This window comes from Pseudophryne corroboree, chromosome 11 (assembly GCF_028390025.1).
Source record: "Pseudophryne corroboree isolate aPseCor3 chromosome 11, aPseCor3.hap2, whole genome shotgun sequence".
Lineage (NCBI taxonomy): Eukaryota > Metazoa > Chordata > Amphibia > Anura > Myobatrachidae > Pseudophryne > Pseudophryne corroboree.
In genome coordinates, this window is record NC_086454.1 from 291,503,573 (window position 1) to 291,523,016 (window position 19,444).

Sequence of the window (19,444 nt, forward strand, 5' to 3'; positions counted from 1 at the left end):
TCCTTAAAATGGGCCACAATCAGTCTTCACAGTTAGCTTTTGGTCAGGGACATACCCTGGACATTACCTACACTGCTCTTTAAAAAGTCTGGGCAAAGTTATCCCCTTGTACTAACAGACCACTACTGGCCCTCATTCCGAGTTGATCGCTCGCTAGCTGCTTTTAGCAGCAGTGCAAACGCTAGGCCGCCGTCCTCTGGGAGTGTATCTTAGCTTAGCAGAAGTGCAAACGAAAAAGTTAGCAGAACTGCTCGAAAAAAATGTTCATGCCGTTTCTGAGTAGCTCCAAACCTACTCTTACCTTGCGATCACTTCAGTCTGTTTAGTTCCTGCTTTGACATCACAAACACGCTCTGCGTTCGGGCAGCCACTCCCCCGTTTCCCCAGGCACACCTGCGTTTTTACCTGACACGCCTACGTTTTTTAGCACACTCCCGGAAAACGCTCAGTTACCACCCAGAAACACCCACTTCCTGTCAAATCACTCAACGATCAGCAGAGCGACTGAAAAGCGTCGCTCGACCTTGTGTTTAACTGCATAGTTTTGTGTGAAAGTACTTTGCGCGTGCATACTGCGGCCCATACGCGTGCGCAGAAATGCAGATTTTTAGCCAGATCGCTACGCTGCGAACAACAGCAGCTAGCGATCAACTCGGAATGACCCCCACTGAGCGGCTTTTTGACAGCTGACATCCAGGGAGCCTCACTTGGCAATGACAGTGTTTTGCAAGGAGTTAATTTTTAGCAAAGACAAAAGGACCAAAGTGTTTGACTTGGAAGGACACAGCCTGTAAGCTGCCAGACAGGTTTAGGCAGAGTAGCAGATAGGAATCCTCTTTAATGATCCCCAGCTACTTGCTACTAGAAGCTGCTGCATGCCGGCAGGAGAGACTGTGAGGCTGCGGTCGTGTGACCTACTCGGACCAACATCTGACTCTCTGCATCCAAAGTATAGTGAGGGCAGTGCAGATTTAACACATCGCTACTGTGCAAATGCCAAGCTAGACGAAGCGATCAGGAATCTGTTCGTGAGAAGCTGAAGGGGTTGCTGTTCCTGTATTTCAGAGACAACATAAAGACTCTTATTGATTCCTGAACCTTACTCTGACCCAGAGGAGCTAAAGAAGCATCCAGTGGCCTGAGAGTCAGCAGCGTTATGTGCTCCCTCTCTGAGGACATCTATACTGCTCCGCGGCTCGCAAGTCGATGGCGACACGATGGACTTATTGCTGGAGTGAGACGGAGAGGTAAGAGGCTGCATATAACACAATGAATACACAAGAGAAATTACAAAGCTGATGTAAAAAGTTTATCTTCCCTATTCATTTGCAATATATTTTCTTTTAACAGAGGTGACAAGGTAATATTTTCCATTTTGTAAATTAGGTACAGCTTTTACGTATCGTGCTTACATATCTCTGATCTTTATAGAGGGGGGTTTTGTGCATTATAGCAAACCATAGTGTAGTTATCTCTATTTGCCCTCTTCAACTTTCTCCCAGTTCCTTGTTAAACTAAGGTCTCCGCTATATATAAACAGCCAGTATGCTGTATGTGAACTCTTTGCCAGATTTTATATTGACAGATTAGATTCCCGATGTCCAATGGCCTGTGCGCTTTTTCATGAATGGGTGACGTGAGATAGTCTTTAATAGAAATACATGCTGGAGGGCCTGACTCAAACCTGTGCACTGCTGCAATATTCATGACACATCAAATCTGTTTGGCTTTCCCATCTGTGGTCTGTCCAGGCTACCATATAAACTAAGCCCTTGCAAAAGGCCTTCTACAGAAGAATGACTTATAGTGGGCGATAAGACGGCCTCCTCCTATAAGACTTTATACTACATAGTGCTTATTTTCAGTCCTGCTTTAGCTCACTATGGACCTGGATCAGAGGTACATGCAATGTCGGACGCAGTGGAGTTATTGAGAGGTAGTCAGCATTTGGGGGAGGTAAGAGGGGTCGGCTAAAAAAAAAAAAACAGGCACGTCGGGACCATTTTATGGGTGTTGACTGGTCATCCACTAGGCATTCATACACAGCAGGAGAGGCCCCGGTGTCTTAGAACAGCCGCTCTGCCTAAGACAGCCTAGACTTGATTTGACCTTTGAAGTTTCGACCGATGTGCGTCCGATGTTACCTAATTTAGAGATATATGCAAACCCAATGGTTTACATACATTTCTGATGAATGCCAATCTGCGCATGGGCAGCACCTGTACTGTGCATGTGCAGTATCTGTGTCTGCAACAATGGTCACAGTGCACCCTAAGCAGCAAAACGATTGACATGCACCGGTCGCTTGGAGCAGGCAGGGCTGGATTATAGGTAGGGCGACAGAGATCACCCTGGGGCCCCCACACATACGAGTCCCCCACAACTGCTAACCAAAAACCGGAGTACAGCATTTAGCTGATTCCACTCCAGTTCTCCTCGGCAGATCAGCTGTTTCCTTACAGTGGCTGCCGAGGATCTTCTTTGCAGTGCAGTCTCACGAAGCTGAGCTAGAGCTGACATCCTGCTGACCCACACAAATTTGTGTGGGCCAAGGATGACCTTTAGTTTGGTCAGGCGGTTTTACAGGGGTCTCAGCACTCTCCCACCCATCTGGGAGCTTTGGGACTTCCCCATGTTACTAAAGTACAGATCCCCAGCATCCACTAGGACGTTAGAGAAAATAGGAATTTAATACCTACTGGTAATTCCTTTACTCCTAGTCCGTAGTGGATACTGGGCGCCCGCCTCAGTGCTTCGATTACTGCTTACCTGAGTAGATTTTTGGTTGGCCCGCCGTTGCAGTCCCGTTATGTTGTTGGGATAGCCGTGCTATCCTGGTTGGGTTGGTGTAACTATCCTCTGTTCTGGTTAGTGCCCTCAGTTTGGTTATGGTTGTGTGTTGGCTTGTTGCCTCACCGCTGTTGTCCTATTCCTTCTCTCATTGTATGTCCGTCTCCTCGGGCACAGTTTTCCTAGACTGAATATGGTAGGAGGGGCATAGATGGGAGGAGCCAGCACACATATACACACACTAAAGGTTTTAAAGTGCCAGGCTCCAGTGGACCTGATCTATACCCATAATACTAAAGTACAAGATCCCCTGTATCCACTACGGACTACGCGAAAAGGAATTACCGCTAGGTATTAAATTCCTATTTTTGTATAACACTGCCAATATATAATTTTCATAATTTTATTGACAGGGGTCCCCACAAGATTTCTGCCCAGAGGCCCTCACAGACATTAAGTGGCCCTGGGGGTAGAGAAAGTATGGTGACGGCCAACGTTACAGAAAATGGGGGTGGGGGGGATATCAGCCCAATTTACTGGGTGTGTTGATGCAGCGTGACCTACGGGTTACTAACATGACCAATGTACATGATCCAATGCTGCATCCTCTGAGTCAATTTACACAAGGCAGCATTATAGTCTTCCCGCTAGGTTGTTTCAGCTTAGAGGCGCGCCCTGATCGATTTTAAAATGGCAAAATGCATCCTGCCCTTATTGCAGCGCCACGCAGAATCAGCCTGCCCTCAGACATTCACAGTCACGGGCCGCAGTGTCCCGTGGGTGGGAAATGTTGCTGTAAATCACTGACTGCTGGTGAATAGACGCTCACAGCATCTATTCACAGTAAGTGGAGAGCTTGGGAGAAGCCCGGAAACCTCCGTAAGTGCTGGGCATGCCCCCAAGAGTGATGAATTGGAGATGTGTCACAAGGACACGCCCCCACACAAGTGGCCATGCTCCCTTTTCAGGCGCGGACAGAAATGCCCCCTCTCCTGGATGACGCCCTTCACCAAGCATATTTTACCACAGCTGCTGCGTACAAAGTGGCAGAGGCTGTAGCTACTGTGTCCATCTCTGAGTCAGGCCCTTTGTAGCAGCGGATGTTAAATGCCAGTAATGGGTGTCTCTCTGCACAAGGCAGCGGCTGACTCAGCATACTTTCCCAAGTCCACTGTGAACGAGATCAAAGCTATGTGTGCAACTGCATACACCCCTGAGCACGGCCCAGTCTCTTGGTGGAGCAAGTTCTTACATGTTTCTTAAAGCGAGCGACCCCCATAACAAATGCCAGTGAACTTCCTGACTCGCCTATCTAATAATGGGAGGCAATACATCTGGGCAGACAGACCTTGGGCATTGAGAATCTGTTCAGTGAAAGGGTCCCTACATAAGAGATGTTTCGGCATCTGCCAGGGCAGTGGCATGTTTATAACATACAATAACAGGCAACTTGACAGACAGGTTTTTTATTTTTGTTTTGGATGTTGTTAATTACCTACAATTAGCAATATGCTACTACAATAGCTGCACGCCAGTTTCTGTCAGAGTCTCTTGCTCTGCACCTACAAATAATTTGGCAATGTCCTCACGTAAAGACCATCACATGAGACTGTCGATGATACATTCAGACTGATAGATAAAATCTGGACAGGGCCGTGTTTGTGATTAAAACCACTGACGTGTTCCAAGCTGAAACTCAGTACTATGAAGAGATGTGAGGAGATAATTTGTGTGCTGCTAGTTCAATGTATCACTCACAGTGCTAACAGCAGATAGCTGTCTGATCTGATATACTTTAAAGGAGCATCATAGGCTAAGGCACATTACATATATGTCTTTACTTTTTCTTAAATTGCATCATGTTGAGTTTTATTGTGTATTTCACACATTGGGAGGTATCCAATTACCTGCGGTCAATGTATCGATGGGAGCAATCCTTTTAGCCCCGATGTGACGTGCTTCTCCCCCCCAATGCCAGCACTGATCGGGGATTATGCTTCGGCATACCTCCCAACTGTCCCGATATTTGCAGGACAGTCCCATTTTTTGGGGGTCTGTCCTGCTGTCCCTCCCGCGGTCCGCAGTGTCCCGCGGTGGGGGAGGGCAGTTGGGAGGCTCCCTATCACTCGCTGCTCTGCTTAGTTCAGAGCAGAGCAGCGGTGAATAGACGCTGTGCGCATGCGCACAGCATCTATTCCAGTGAGCCAGGGGGATTGGGGGCATGGCCAGCAGCTCACAGAGTGCTGGCCGTGCCTCCCACTGTGACGAAAATGGGAGGCATTAACATGAAACCACGCCCATTTTTCAACAGACCACGCCCCTTCTCAGAGGCATGCGGCTTCGCCGAGCATGGGATCCCGAATTAAAGCCTCCAGATGTTGGGAGGTATGCTTCATGTCCAGAGAGAGTTAGATTTGGGTGAGGTTTGTTCAAACTGAAATCGAAATTGCAGTGTAAAAATAAAGCAGCCAGTATTTACCCTGCACAGAAACAAAATAACCCACCCAAGTCTAACTCTCTCTGCACACGTTACATCTGCCCCACCTGCAGTGCAATATGGTTTTGCCTAATATATATTTTTTTCTTGGTTTCCTAACAAAGCCAAATAACCCATAAGTTCACAATTCTGCTTATTTGTATACGGACATGTATAATAGGTTCAGTGATATATCTGACTCTGCAATCAGACTACCGATGGAGACGAAATGCGCATCACGGCTGTGCAGGCACACACATTGCGGTCGCATCCCCGATGAATGTGACCATGGCAGGCATTCGCGGGGCGGCAACGTGGCATTAAGGGGGGGGGGGGGGGGCGGGCCAGGACCGGTTCCGAGGCAGCTGCATGATGTCACGCGCAGCCGCTCCGATTAATAAAATGGTGGCTAACCGCCTGGGAGCACAGCCGGGCTGCGCTGCCAGGGGTCAACTGTAGTTCCGATGCGTCCACAATCTAATATGTAGCGATCTGCGTCCATCTCTCCTTACTGCTGCTGTAATAATTTAGTTATATATTTAATAAAATATACTTGGGTGAACTTTTTTTTGCACAAAGAACCTTATGTATTATTGATATATTATTGATAAGCTATTAACTGAGGTGCCAAACACTTGTAATCAATGACAGTAAGTTCTTTGTAATCAGGAATAGATAGTATTGATAAAGAGTACAAAATCTGGACTTTAACAGGCAGCAAGGTATTGGATGAACATTCTATATAATAAAAGGCTAACGCTGCTCCTCAACTCTATGGGGGAAATTGAAGTGTTTTGTGGTCCAGCTGCCACTAGATGGCGCCCGATGGAGCAATTAAATTGTTGCTCCATTCGGGCATGCACAGCCACTGGCGCTGACATTACTGTGATGTTGTTCCGGCAATTTGACGGGCAGGTAACTAGTCATTAATAAATCTGACTAGAATAATGTAATTTCACTGCAGCCAGACAACCGGGTAATGAGAAGAAAGTGAGAAAACCTCTAACAAGGTATCATTTCCCTGCTAGTGTCCAGCTCACACACTGATTCATTAAATTTGCATTCGATCCAAGAAACAGCTAAATTATTAACGTTGAGAATGAAAGCACCTGCTTTACCTATTTTACCTGGGAACAAGTACAGCCACCAATCTGTAGGGTGGTCTTCAGTATTCCGCCGGCCGGGATCCCGGCAAGCAGCATACCGGTGCCGGCATGCAACACATATTCTCCCTCTTGGGGGTCCACGACCCCCCCTGGGGGGAGAATAAATAGCGTGCCCACAGCGTGGCGAGCCCGCAAGGGGCTCAATAGCGCTCGCCCAGCTGTCAGTATACCGGAAGTCGGGATCGCCGGCCACTCATACTACACCCGATCTGTAAATTCAGGTACGGTGAGCATGTACTACAAACATACAGTGCATTCTATTAGTGAAAAAGAACTATACCTGCAAATGCTAACGGAGGAGTTAATAACATACCTCCACACTAGTGCTCAGGGCACTAGTGTGCCCTGAGCAGTCTCCAGGTGTGCTGCCATAGAAGCACAGCCAGGCCTGTCAGAGTTTTGCTGCTACTGAGGCCCTGGAACGATCAATTCTGGTGGGTTTAGTAGTTGCAGAGCCAGTTCTAATTTTGGTCCCGGGTAGTGTTGGGCTCTTCTGGATTTCTTAGATGTGGCTCAGGCGTTACCTATGGAGAAGCTGCGACATGACATCCTAGGACATGCAACTGCACCATTCATCATCATTATATTTGAGTGACCTCAGTTTAAGACTGTGCCCAGAGGAGATTGGGTGCATTACAGGGGAGCTCTACTGAGTTTCTCTGATAAAGAATTTTGTTAGGTTTTTTATTTTCAGGGAGCACTGCTGGCAACAGGCTCCCTGCATCGTGGGACTGAGGAGAGAGAAGCAGACCTACTTAAGTGATAGGCTCTGCTTCTTAGGCTACTGGACACCATTAGCTCCAGAGGGTCGGAACGCAGGTCTCACCCTAGCCGTTCGTCCCGCAGCCGCGCCGCCGTCCTCCTCGCAGAGCCGGAAGATAGAAGCTGGGTGAGTATTAGAAGAAAGACTTCAAAGGCTGCAGAATACTTCAGTTCCTCTCTGAGGTAACGCTGCACGCCATTGCTCCCACACACAACACACACTGCAGGCACGGATGGGTGCAGGGCGCAGGGGGGGCGCCCTGGGCAGCAATGATAAACCTCTAGGACTGGCTAATATATTATATAGGCTGTGGAGGCAGTAGATATACAATCCCCCGCCAGTGTTTGCAAATTTGAGCGGGACCGAAGCCCGCCGCTGAGGGGGCGGAGCTTGGTACCATAACACTAACCAGCGCCATTTTCTCCACAGTACACTGCAAAGACGCTGGCTCCCCGGACTCTCCCCTGCTGAACACAGTGACAGAGGGCAAAAAGAGGAAGGGGGGGGCACTTATAATTGGCGCAGTGAGTGTATATTGTCATATATATATATATATATATATATATATATATATGCGCTGTTTATCTGGGAATTGTTTCCAGTGTCAGTTGGCGCTGGGTGTGTGCTGGCATACTCTCTCTCTGTCTCTCCAAAGGGCCTTATTGGGGAACTGTCTCCAGATAGAAATTTCCCTGAGTGTGTGGGGGTGTCGGTACGTGTGTGTCGGCATGTCTGAAGCGGAAGGCTCTTCTAGGGAGGAGGTGGAGCAGATGATTGTGGTGTCTCCGTCGGCAACGCCGACACCTGACTGGTTGGATATGTGGAATGTTTTAAATGCAAATGTGGCTTTATTACATAAGGGGTTGGACAAAGCAGAGTCCAGAGATAAAGCAGGGAGTCAATCCATGGCTTTAACTGTGTCACAGGGCCCTTCTGGGTCTCAGAAAAGCCCACTGTCCCAAGTAGCCGACACTGATACCGACACGGAGTCTGACTCCAGTGTCGACTACGATGATGCGAGGTTACACCCAAGGGTGGCCAAAAGTATTCATTATATGATTATTGCAATTAAAGATGTTTTGCATATCACAGATGACCCCTCTGTCCCTGACACGAGGGTACACATGTTTAAAGAAAAGAAACCTGAGGTAACTTCCCCCCATCTCATGAGCTGAATGAGTTATTTGAAAAAGCTTGGGAAACTCCAGACAAGAAACTGCAGATTCCCAAGAGAATTCTTATGGCGTATCCTTTCCCGGCTAAGGACAGGGTACGGTGGGAATCCTCGCCCAGAGTAGACAAGGCGTTAAAGCGCTTGTCCAAAAAGGTGGCGCTACCGTCTCCAGATACAGCAGCCCTCAGGGATCCTGCTGATCGCAGGCAGGAAACTACCTTGAAGTCAATTTATACACATACGGGTGCCTTGCTCAGACCGGCAATAGCGTCGGCTTGGGTTTGTAGCGCTGTAGCAACCTGGACAGATACCTTGTCAGCTGACATTGATACCCTGGATAGGGATACCATTTTATTGACCTTGGGTCACATTAAAGACGCAGTGCTATATATGAGAGATGCTCAGAGAGACGTTGGCCTGCTGGGTTCGAGAGCCAACGCCATGGCGATCTCTGCCAGGCGAGCCCTGTGGACCCGCCAATGGACGGGTGATGCCAACTCAAAGAGGCATATGGAGGTTTTGCCTTACAAGGGTAAGGACTTATTTGGGGAAGGTCTCACGGACCTGGTTTCCACAGCTACTGCAGGTAAATCTACTTTTTTACCTTATGTTTCCTCACAGCAAAAGAAAACGCCACAATATCAGATGCAGTCCTTTCGATCGCATAAGTCCAGAAGAGGTCGGGGATCTTCCTTTCTTGCCAGAGGTAAAGGTAGAGGGAAAAAACTGCCGGCTACGGCTAGTTCCCAAGAGCAGAAGTCCTCCCCGGCTTCTACTAAATCCACCGCATTACGCTGGGGCTCCACTGAGAGAGTCCGCCCCGGTGGGGGCACGTCTTCGACTCTTCAGCCACGTCTGGGTTCAATCATAGGTGGATCCCTGGGCAATGGAAATTGTATCCCAGGGTTACAAGCTGGAATTCGAAGACATGCCTCCTCGCCGGTTTTTCAAATCGGCCTTACCAGCTTCTTCCCCAGAAAGGGAGGTAGTTTTAGCTGCAATTCAAAAACTGTGTCATCAACAAGTGGTTGTCAAGGTTCCCCTACTTCAACAGGGGAAGGGGTACTATTCGACCCTGTTTGTGGTCCCGAAACCGGATGGCTCAGTCAGAACCATTCTGAATTAAAATCCCTAAACCTGTACTTGAAAAGGTTCAAATTCAAGATGGAATCGCTCCGGGCGGTTATCGCCAGCCTGGAAGGGGGGATTTTATGGTATCACTAGACAAAGGATGCATACCTTCATGTCCCCATATATCCGCCTCATCAGGCGTACCTGAGATTCGCTGTACAGGACTGTCATTACCAGTTTCAGACGTTGCCGTTTGGGCTTTCCACGGCCCCGAGGATTTTCACCAAGGTAATGGCGGAAATGATGGTGCTCCTGCGCAAGCAGGGAGTCACAATTATCCCGTACTTGGACGATCTCCTGATAAAAGCGAGATCGAGAAAACAATTGCTGAAAAGCGTGTCACTCTCCCTAAGCGTGCTGCAGCAACACGGCTGGATTCTCAATCTACCAAAGTCACAGTTGGTTCCAACGACCCGGTTGACTTTCTTGGGCATGATTCTAGACACGGAACAAAAGAGGGTTTTTCTCCCGGTGGAAAAAGCCCAGGAACTCCAGAACTTGGTCAGGGACCTGTTGAAACCGAAAGGTGTGTCGGTCCATCAGTGCACGCGAGTTCTGGGGAAAATGGTGGCATCTTACGAGGCCATTCCCTTCAGCAGGCTCCATGCGAGGATTTTTCAGTGGGACCTTCTAGACAAGTGGTCCGGGTTCCATCTACACATTCATCAAAAGATCAGCCTGTCCCCCAGGGCCAGGGTGTCTCTCTTGTGGTGGCTGCAGAGTGCTCACCTTCTAGAGGGTCGCCGGTTCGGCATTCGGGACTGGGTTCTGGTGACCACGGACGCGAGCCTCCGAGGATGGGGAGCAGTCACACAAGGAAGAAACTACCAGGGACTGTGGTCAAGCCAGAAGGCTTGTCTACACATCAACGTACTGGAATTGAGGGCCATATACAACGGCCTGCGTCAGGCGGAGAATCTTCTTCGCGACCTACCGGTTCTGATTCAGTCAGACAACGTCACAGCCGTGGCTCATGTAAACCGCCAAGGCGGGACAAGATGCAGAGTGGCAATGGCGGAAGCCACCAGGATTCTTCGCTGGGCGGAAAATCATGTAAGCGCTTTAACAGCAGTCTTCATTCCGGGAGTAAACTGGGAAGCAGATTTCCTCAGCAGACACGATCTCTATCCAGGGGAGTGGGGACTTCATCAAGAAGTCTTGGCAGAGATAACAAGTCTGTGGGGGCTTCCTCAAATAGACATGATGGCGTCACGTCTCAACAAGAAGCTGCAGAGGTATTGTGCCAGGTCAAGGGACCCTCAGGCAGTAGCAGTGGACGCCCTGGTGACACCGTGGGTGTTTCAGTCGGTCTATGTGTTCCCTCCTCTTCCACTCATCTCAAAGATATTGAGAATCATAAGAAGAAAAAGAGTGCAGACAATACTCATTGTTCCAGATTGGCCTCGAAGGGCCTGGTATTCGGATCTTCAGGAAATGCTCACAGAAGATCCGTGGCCTCTTCCTCTCAGAGAGGACCTGTTGCAACAGGGGCCCTGTCTGTTCCAAGACTTACCGCGGCTGCGTTTGACGGCATGGCGGTTGAACGCCGAATCCTAGCTGGGAAGGGCATTCCGGAAGAAGTCATCCCTACTCTGATAAGGGCTAGGAAGGAGGTGACGGCGAAGCATTATCACCGTATCTGGAGGAAGTACGCATCTTGGTGTGAAACCAAGAATGCTCCTGCGGAAGTTTTCCATATGGGCCGTTTTCTCCACTTTCTGCAGACAGGAGTGTATATGGGCCTAAAATTAGGCTCCATTAAGGTACAGATTTCGGCCCTATCAATTTTCTTTCAGAAGGAATTAGCTTCTCTCCCAGAAGTCCAGACTTTTGTAAAGGGAGTGCTGCACATACAGCCTCCTTTTGTGCCTCCAGTGGCACCATGGGACCTTAACGTGGTGTTACAGTTCCTGAAATCTCACTGGTTTGAGCCACTTCAAACGGTGGAATTAAAATTTCTCACTTGGAAGGTGGTCATTTTGTTGGCCTTGGCATCTGCAAGGCGGGTGTCTGAGTTGGCGGCTTTGTCTCACAAAAGCCCCAGAATTGCAGACTCGTCCTCAATTTTTGCCTAAGGTGGTCTCATCGTTTCATATGAACCAACCTATTGTGGTGCCTGTGGCTACGGGGGACTTGGAGGATTCCAAGTCCCTTGATGTAGTCAGGGCCTTGAAAATTTATGTAGCCAGGACGGCTCGGGTTAGGAAAACAGAGGCTCTGTTTGTCCTGTATGCTGCCAACAAGGTTGGCGCTCCTGCTTCTAAGCAGACTTTTGCTCGCTGGATCTGTAACACGATTCAGCAGGCTCATTCTACGGCTAGATTGCCGTTACCAAATTCAGTAAAGGCCCATTCCACTAGGAAGGTGGGCTCTTCTTGGGCGGCTGCCCGAGGCGTCTCGGCATTACAGCTTTGCCGAGCGGCGACTTGGTCGGGTTCAAACACTTTTGCGAAATTCTACAAGTTTGATACCCTGGCTGATGAGGACCTTGTGTTTGCTCAATCGGTGCTGCAGAGTCATCCGCACTCTACCGCCCGGTCTGGAGCTTTGGTATAATCCCCATGGTCCTTACGGAGTCTCCAGCATCCTCTAGGACGTAAGAGAAACTAAGATTTTAAACCTACCGGTAAATCTTTTTCTCCTAGTCCGTAGAGGATGCTGGGTGCCCGTCCCAGTGCGGACAAAATTCTGCAAGACTTGTATATAGAATTTGCTTACATAAGGGTTATGTTACAGTTTTGATCAGTCTCTGACTGATGCTGTTTGTTTCATACTGTTGACTGGTTCGTATATTTCAGGTTATACGGTGTGGATGGTGTGGGCTGGTATGAATCTTGCCCTTGGATTAACAAAATAATTTCCTCATACTGTCCGTCTCCTCTGGGCACAGTTTCTCTAACTGAGGTCTGGAGGAGGGGCATAGAGGGAGGAGCCAGTGCACACCCATTCTAAAGTTCTTTATAGTGCCCATGTCTCCTGCGGAGCCGTCTATACCCCATGGTCCTTATGAAGTCCCCAGCATCCTCTACGGACTAGGAGAAAAAGATTTACCGGTAGGTTTAAAATCTTATTTTCTAACTGCAGCTGCAACCCCCATAGGTTTTTATTGGGGATGCAATGTTGTCAGATTTACCAAGCTTTGCAATGCAAAATATTACCGACCTTGGCCCCCCGTCAGCCCATTGTAGCCTGTGGAGTACAATTCATCGAAAGCACCAGAAGAGGTTTCCTCCGGAATCCTCCCCAGCAATGGCCGCCGTGCATGCAGTGGACCACGCATACACAGGAATCCTGGCACCGCGTGCTGCTTCATACAAGCAGGTGGGGTAATCGCATCCTACAATACAATTTTGTGAGCTAAAATAGTACCCAAATCGCACTGCAAATGCAATTATTGATAAATGGGCCTCATAATATTTTTTTATGTTGCATCTCCTACATACACGTACCTATTAAGCATGAGGATTCCCTCAACCTTTCATTCATGGGACCATTCACCCTATCTGGCGCCACAAAGTACCCTTAGTGCTGTACACGGAGGAGGACGATAGGGTAGGGGAAGGCAACCTCCGGCCCTCCATGCTCCGAGGAACTACACATCCCAGCATGACTTGCCACAGTTTTAGCATACCTCCCAACATTCACTGGAGGTAAAGAGCGACATTCTGTGCAGCAAAAGGAGGTGTGGCCTGTGAGAAAGGGGGCCTGGCTTCACAGGATGGTGCGATAGCGGGCCACACCTCCCATTTTAGTCACAGTGGGGGCATGAGTAGCGCTCAGTGACCTGCTGACCATGCTCCCAGTCCCTCTGCTTCCCAGGAATAGACGCAGTGCGCATGCGCACAGCGTATTTTCACCTCTGCTCTGAGCAGTGTGCAGGAGCCCACCGCGGGACACTGCCGCCTGCGGGAGGGACAGCAGGACAAACCCTGCAAAAAAAACAGGACTGTCCCACGAAAATCGGGACAGCTGGGAGGTATGGTTTTAGCATGCTTTAACAGCAAAACATGGCAGGGTATACAGGGATGTGCAGTTCCACATCAGCTGGAGTGCCACAGGTTGCCTACATCTGCAAATATGGTAGACAAACAGTACAGTATAAAGGGGATCAAACCGAGATTAGAGACAAAAATAAAACAATGCTCAATAAAAAATTATACAAAATAAGATAAATTGCGAGTAATTACATAATAAGATAGTACAGGAGCACTAGTGGCAAGTATTTAAGAGGCCAGTACAGTACTTTAAATGGATATAATCATCATCACATTCAGATGGGAAGGCAAATCTCACTCATCTATGGAAAGCTAGAATTGTATGCAAGCACCTGACTATGGGGAAGACTGAATTACTGGGTTACACGAAAGAAGGATTGCACAACATGAGTCTGGTTAGAGATACTATGGCCCTCATTCCGAGTTGATCGGTCGCAAGGCGAATTTAGCAGAGTTACACATGCTAAGCCTACGCCTACTGGGAGTGTATCTTAGCTTCTTAAAATTGCGACCGATGTATTCGCAATATTGCGATTACACACTACTTTGCAGTTTCTGAGTAACTTCAACCTTACTCTGCCTGTGCGATCAGTTCAGTGCTTGTCGTTCCTGGTTTGACGTCACAAACACACCCAGCGTTCGCTCAGACACTCCCCCGTTTCTCCAGCCACTCCTGCGTTTTTTCCGGAAACGGTAGCGTTTTCATCCACACGCCCATAAAACGCCGTGTTTCCGCCCAGTAACACCCATTTCCTGTCAATCACATTACGATCGCCGGAGCGATGAAAAAGCCGTGAGTAAAAATACTATCTTCATTGTTAAATTACTTGGCGCAGTCGCAGTGCGAATATTGCGCATGCGTACTAAGCGGATTTTCATTGCGATGCGATGAAAAATACCGAGCGAACGACTCGGAATGAGGGCCTATATTACGGATAGAGCGACTGCAATACATGTAATAACGCCACGCACAGCAGCAGCACTGTGGGAAGGGAACGCCACTAATCACCTGCGCCTTCTGCAAGTGCCGACCGACTGTCTTCGGTAGATGCTAGAATCAAGTGGGCTAAGGGACCTTTTCCGTAAGGGGGAGGAGTTACGACGCAAGGGGGAGGAGCTAGGCCAGCGGGATAGTTCCTCTACTATCCACGCCACCAACTATTACCTTTAGTAATTAGGTGGTGAGCGAAGCGGAGCGGAGCGAGCCACCGTGCCCGAAGCGTGGCGAGCGTACTTTTCGGGTACCCTGTTCGCCCGTAGCTCCTCCCCCTGGTGACGTAGCTCCTCCCCTCAATACGTCACAAGGTCCCTTCAGCCCCTCCGATATAGAACCAACCGACTGTCTTCCCCTCACACACGGAGAGGTGGCAGCAGCCAATCACATGCGTCCCAGCGAGCCGGTCAATCAATAGCTCAAGTAACAGCTCCGCCCAGCGACCTACGTCATCTGTCAGTCATTGTGTCGGCGCGCCCAAATCTGACGTCGCCGCTTAGGCCGCCACTCTCGGCTACGTCACTGCGCGTCAAGGGCTAACTCCTCCCTTAGTTACCGTCACCACCGCGTTCATGCTCACGCCCGTCCCATGGTAACCGTCACCAGCCACTCATCTGTCCCAGCCCCGCCTCTCTCCACGGAACGCTCTATGCGAGCGGGCAGGCTCCTCCCCGCGCCTGCGTACTGCGCTGCCAGTAGAGGGGGCGTGCCGTCGGTTCCTGTCAGTGCGAGCACACCGGAGCTAAGACCGGGACTTACCGAACCGCCGACCCGCTCCCCGCCCGCAATATCCAGCTGGCCCGAGCGGCCATGCCCTCCGACTTCATATCCCTGCTCAGCGCCGACCTTGACCTTGAGTCCCCGAAGTCACTATACTCCAGAGGTGAGCGGGGCAGCAGGGGGCCGGGGAAAAGGACCTGCACTGGCCTGTGGCGCAGCTTTGCTCCATACTTTGGTTTCCGCGGAGGATTCTGGGAAGGGGATGACACTCTTGGCGAGGCTAGTGTGTGTGTGTGTGTGTGTGTGTGTGTGTGTGTGTCTGTGTCCGTGTGTGTGTCTGGGGGGGGCCTAATCCGAAAAGCTTGCACTCCATCAATGCATGAGCTGTTCTGAGCGTGACATCTTAACATGCCTCCTATAGGGGAGGGTCTGTTTGCAAAGCTAGGCCACCTGTGGCTCTTTATTTCTTACAGAACTACAGGTCACAGGATGGCTGGTTGTCAGGGCATGCTGGGGCTTGTAGTGCTCTATAGCTGGAGAGCCATAGGTTGTGGGTGCCTCTGGTATGCTGAGTACCGTAGTTCCTTTATATATCACATTTCATGACTTCAGCTTAGACATCATTGTAATTGCATTGGTACAGGGTGCACTGCGGGGCTAGCTCCATATCTGTACTCACTGCATGCACCCAGGTTTACTGGGGTGTCTCTACATTGGTATTTCTGATGCTATAGTAGGGGTAGGTAACTTCCCGCTGCGAAACTTCAACTGCTGCAGAACTGTGCATCCCAGCATGCCCTGCCAGGGTTTAGCTATTAGATCATGTTAAAACTGTGGCCAGGACATGCTGGGATGTGTAGTGTCACACATTGCCCACACCTGCATTAGAGTGTTCTCTGAGAGCAAACTAGAGGCTTAATAAGCATAATTTTTGCATCCTGACACTGCCGCTCTGTGTAATAGTAGGAGTAGAGCCTGTCATGCTGGTATGTTCTTCTCTGTGATCTGTAATAGACTCATTTTAGTGCAAGTATTTGACAGGACAATTTAAACAGTGCCCGAAACATAGCCAAGGGCACACATCATATTGAGCCCAGTAAGCAAGTGGACATAACCTGTTAGACACGTGATGGCGTAGATTGAGAATGTTTTGCAGAGGTAACTCTTGCATGCCATAGAGTGCAAGCTTTTGCGTCATAGTGATATAGCATAGAATGTCTCTCTGAGGGCTGTATGCAAACAGTCTTTTAAAGTGCAAGGGAGGACTTTGCATTTGTGATTGTCCATATCTATACAAATATCCTGTCCTGTAGATAGTACATCCTGGCAATCGGTGCAACAAGCGTAGAGACAAAAATTTACAAACCACTTTTGCTCTTTAAAATTTTGTTTATTCAGTAGTGTAAAGTGGTTACAAAATGGCTTTATTTCTCAGAGACAGCCCTTACATTAAACATTACAAACTTTCTTGTTCGGCTAGTACACAATTAACTTGTAACGTCAGAGATCTTCAGATGATATTTTCTTCCCTCTTATGGTTTTTCTAACCTGTTACCTAGAAGTAGTTTGACCTACAGGTAATGCTAAACCATGGGTTATTCATTCATATATATATATATATATATATATATATATATATATATATATATATATATATATATATATATATATATATATATATATATATAGCAGAATGACAACACTCAGTAAAAATCAAATTAAACTGACATGGTGGTACAGACACAGTCTAATTTTTTTATATATAATACACACTCTCTCTCTCTCTCTCTCTCTCTCTCTCTCTCTCTCTCTCTCTCTCTCTCACACTCTTCCACAGCTACAGAATGACAGCAATGATCCTGTTTGATTAGATTTCATTATCGTCCTAAGGGGGTAATTCTGACCCGATCGCACGCTGCAGTTTTCCGCAGCAGTGCGATCGGGTCAGAAATGCGCATGGCCGCCCGTCGCTGCGCTACGATCGCCTCTGCCTGATTGACAGGCAAAGGCGGTCGATGGGCGGGAGGGGGCGAAACGGCGGCGTTTGGCCGCCATTTCGTGGGCATGCGGGGAGATGCCCGCAGCGGCTGCGTGACATCACAAGCAGCCACTGCGGGCCAGGGAGCGAAGAGTAGCTCCCAGCCAGCACGCTAAAGCAGCGCTGGCCGGGAGCTACTCTTGAAGTGCAAAGGCATCGCCGCTGTGCGATGCCTTTGCACTTCTGCGTGGTGGCACTGATCTGCGGGGCGGACTAGCCCTGTGCTGGGCGTCCCCCCGCATGTCTGAGTTCATGATTGTAGCTGTGCTAAATTTAGCACAGCTACGATCAACTCGGAATGACCCCCTAAATCCACAGGGAAGCCAGTGAGATAAACTGGAATTATTTCCAGTTTGTTGCCATTATCTGAATTTACCACAAGGTCTTCAAAGCATCTCCAGTCACTGTGAGTCTGGTGAAGGAGTCCATGTGGAGACGTGGAAACATCACTTGGCCGCACACAAATGTGCTTTGGTCATTTGGCATGAAGCTTATGAAGTTTGGAAGTCTTTGACGGACACATTATGGAGATCTGGTTTAGGCTCCCTTTTCATCCTTACCGCATTGAGTTAAGGGATTGCCCATGAGGGGTGTAAGAAAACATCTGCTGGTAGCAAATAATGTTTCTGGGTATCTGGGCATAAAGGATAATGTTTCTGGGTATCTGGGCATAAAGGATAATGTTGGGTTTGGTTCATTAGGTCGACATAGAAAAAGGTCGGCATGAGTATTTTTACTTCATTTGGTGTAGTTTTCTTCTAAAAGTAAAGGGGAACCCAAGTTAGTGCACCGTAATCACTTGCCATGCTTCGGGCACGGTGCCTCGCTCCGCTGCACTCTGCACAGATTACCGTTCCCAATTGTAGTCCACTTGGATCATTAAGTATGAAAATGGTCAGAAAATGGGGGTGGGGATTTGTGAAAAATGCATGTCGACATAGTACATGTCGACCTAATGCATATCGGCCATACGTGGCCAAGCCAATGTATGTCGACCTAACTCGTGTCGACCTAATGACCGCCATCCGATAATGTTGCCTTGGCTGTGCTCTTCATAGTGTGGTCACTTCCATCTGATATCCAACAAACTGTAGTCTTAGCTCTTCACCTGTTGATATGGTATAACCGACTCCCCCTTTCAAGGAATATACTGCTTTCCTCTGCTTAACCCAAATTGAATTCCTTTTCAAAATACCTTTATTCGTCCTCTAATTGCCCCTTTCACACCAAAATATGCAGGGTCTTACCCGGAAATATGGTCCCGGGATCATGCAGGGACATTCCCGGGTAAGACGCCTTGCACACCGCAGTCAGCAGCCCGGCATATTGCCGGGTTGCTGACGCCAGCGGTGACGGCGCAAGAGATCACATGATCTCCAAGCACTGCCTGCTACATAGAGAGTGAACGGGAGCTGGGGCGCATTGACCCGGCTCCCGTTCACACTGACCAGGTTCCCGGGAAGATCCCGGGACCAACCCTGGTCGATTGCAGGGTTGAAATACCGGGGCATGAGTCACGGTATTTTGTCCCGGAACCCTTTCACACTGAGAAATTTCCCGGGTTGATGCGCGTTCATGTGCAATAACCCGGGAAATTTTGGTCTGTGTGAAAGGGGTATTATTTATGTTTGTCCAGTTTTGCTTTTGTTTCTGTATGTTTACTTTACCTTTTTACTTGGTACTAACTTGTACTTCATATATTCGCTTTCTTGATTGCCAATATCCTTCTTATAAGATATGTTTGCAGAAATGACCGTAGATATCTTTTGTTATGTGCATTAACATTTGTTTACTATCTGATGTGTGGATAGCGTGTATTTCAGGTTTGATTATGGTTGAAATCTGACATTGATCTCCAAAACTTGAATGTAGTAAGATACCTTAGGCTATGTCATAAGTTATCCATAGGGACGGAACTTGTGACCGTTCTCGGTTCCGGTGTTCATGTAAGAAAATGCTTGAGATTGTGAGCTTTTACGAACTGGAAGCTCTCTCCTCATTAAGGGGTATATTCAATTAAAGTCGGATCCATTCCGACATGTATCTGTCGGAATGGATCCGATAACCCCTATTCAATCCCATCTTAATTCGACTTTTTCAAGTCGAATTTAGATGAGACGCAGAGGAGGAGAAGGGGGGCGAGCCGCGGGGGGACAGCCGGCGGGCATACAGGGAGATCCTGCAGCAGGATGTCACT

General features: G+C 48.6%; 1 protein-coding gene across 5 annotated transcripts in view; it reads left to right on the forward strand.

The window, feature by feature from the left end:
* Nucleotides 1-849: 849 nt before the first annotated feature.
* Nucleotides 850-19,444, forward strand: part of NFAT5 (nuclear factor of activated T cells 5) — a 221,864-nt gene continuing 203,269 nt past the window's right edge. For 2 of the 5 annotated variants that reach the window (XM_063945450.1, XM_063945453.1), the window contains exon 1: nucleotides 851-1,247. In XM_063945450.1, coding sequence (XP_063801520.1) covers nucleotides 1,157-1,247 — 91 coding nt within the window. In that variant the 5' untranslated portion in view covers nucleotides 851-1,156. Of the gene's footprint in view, nucleotides 1,248-14,942; nucleotides 15,373-19,444 lie in introns of those variants that run through there. The other 3 variants (XM_063945452.1, XM_063945451.1, XM_063945454.1) reach the window with 3 other exon arrangements.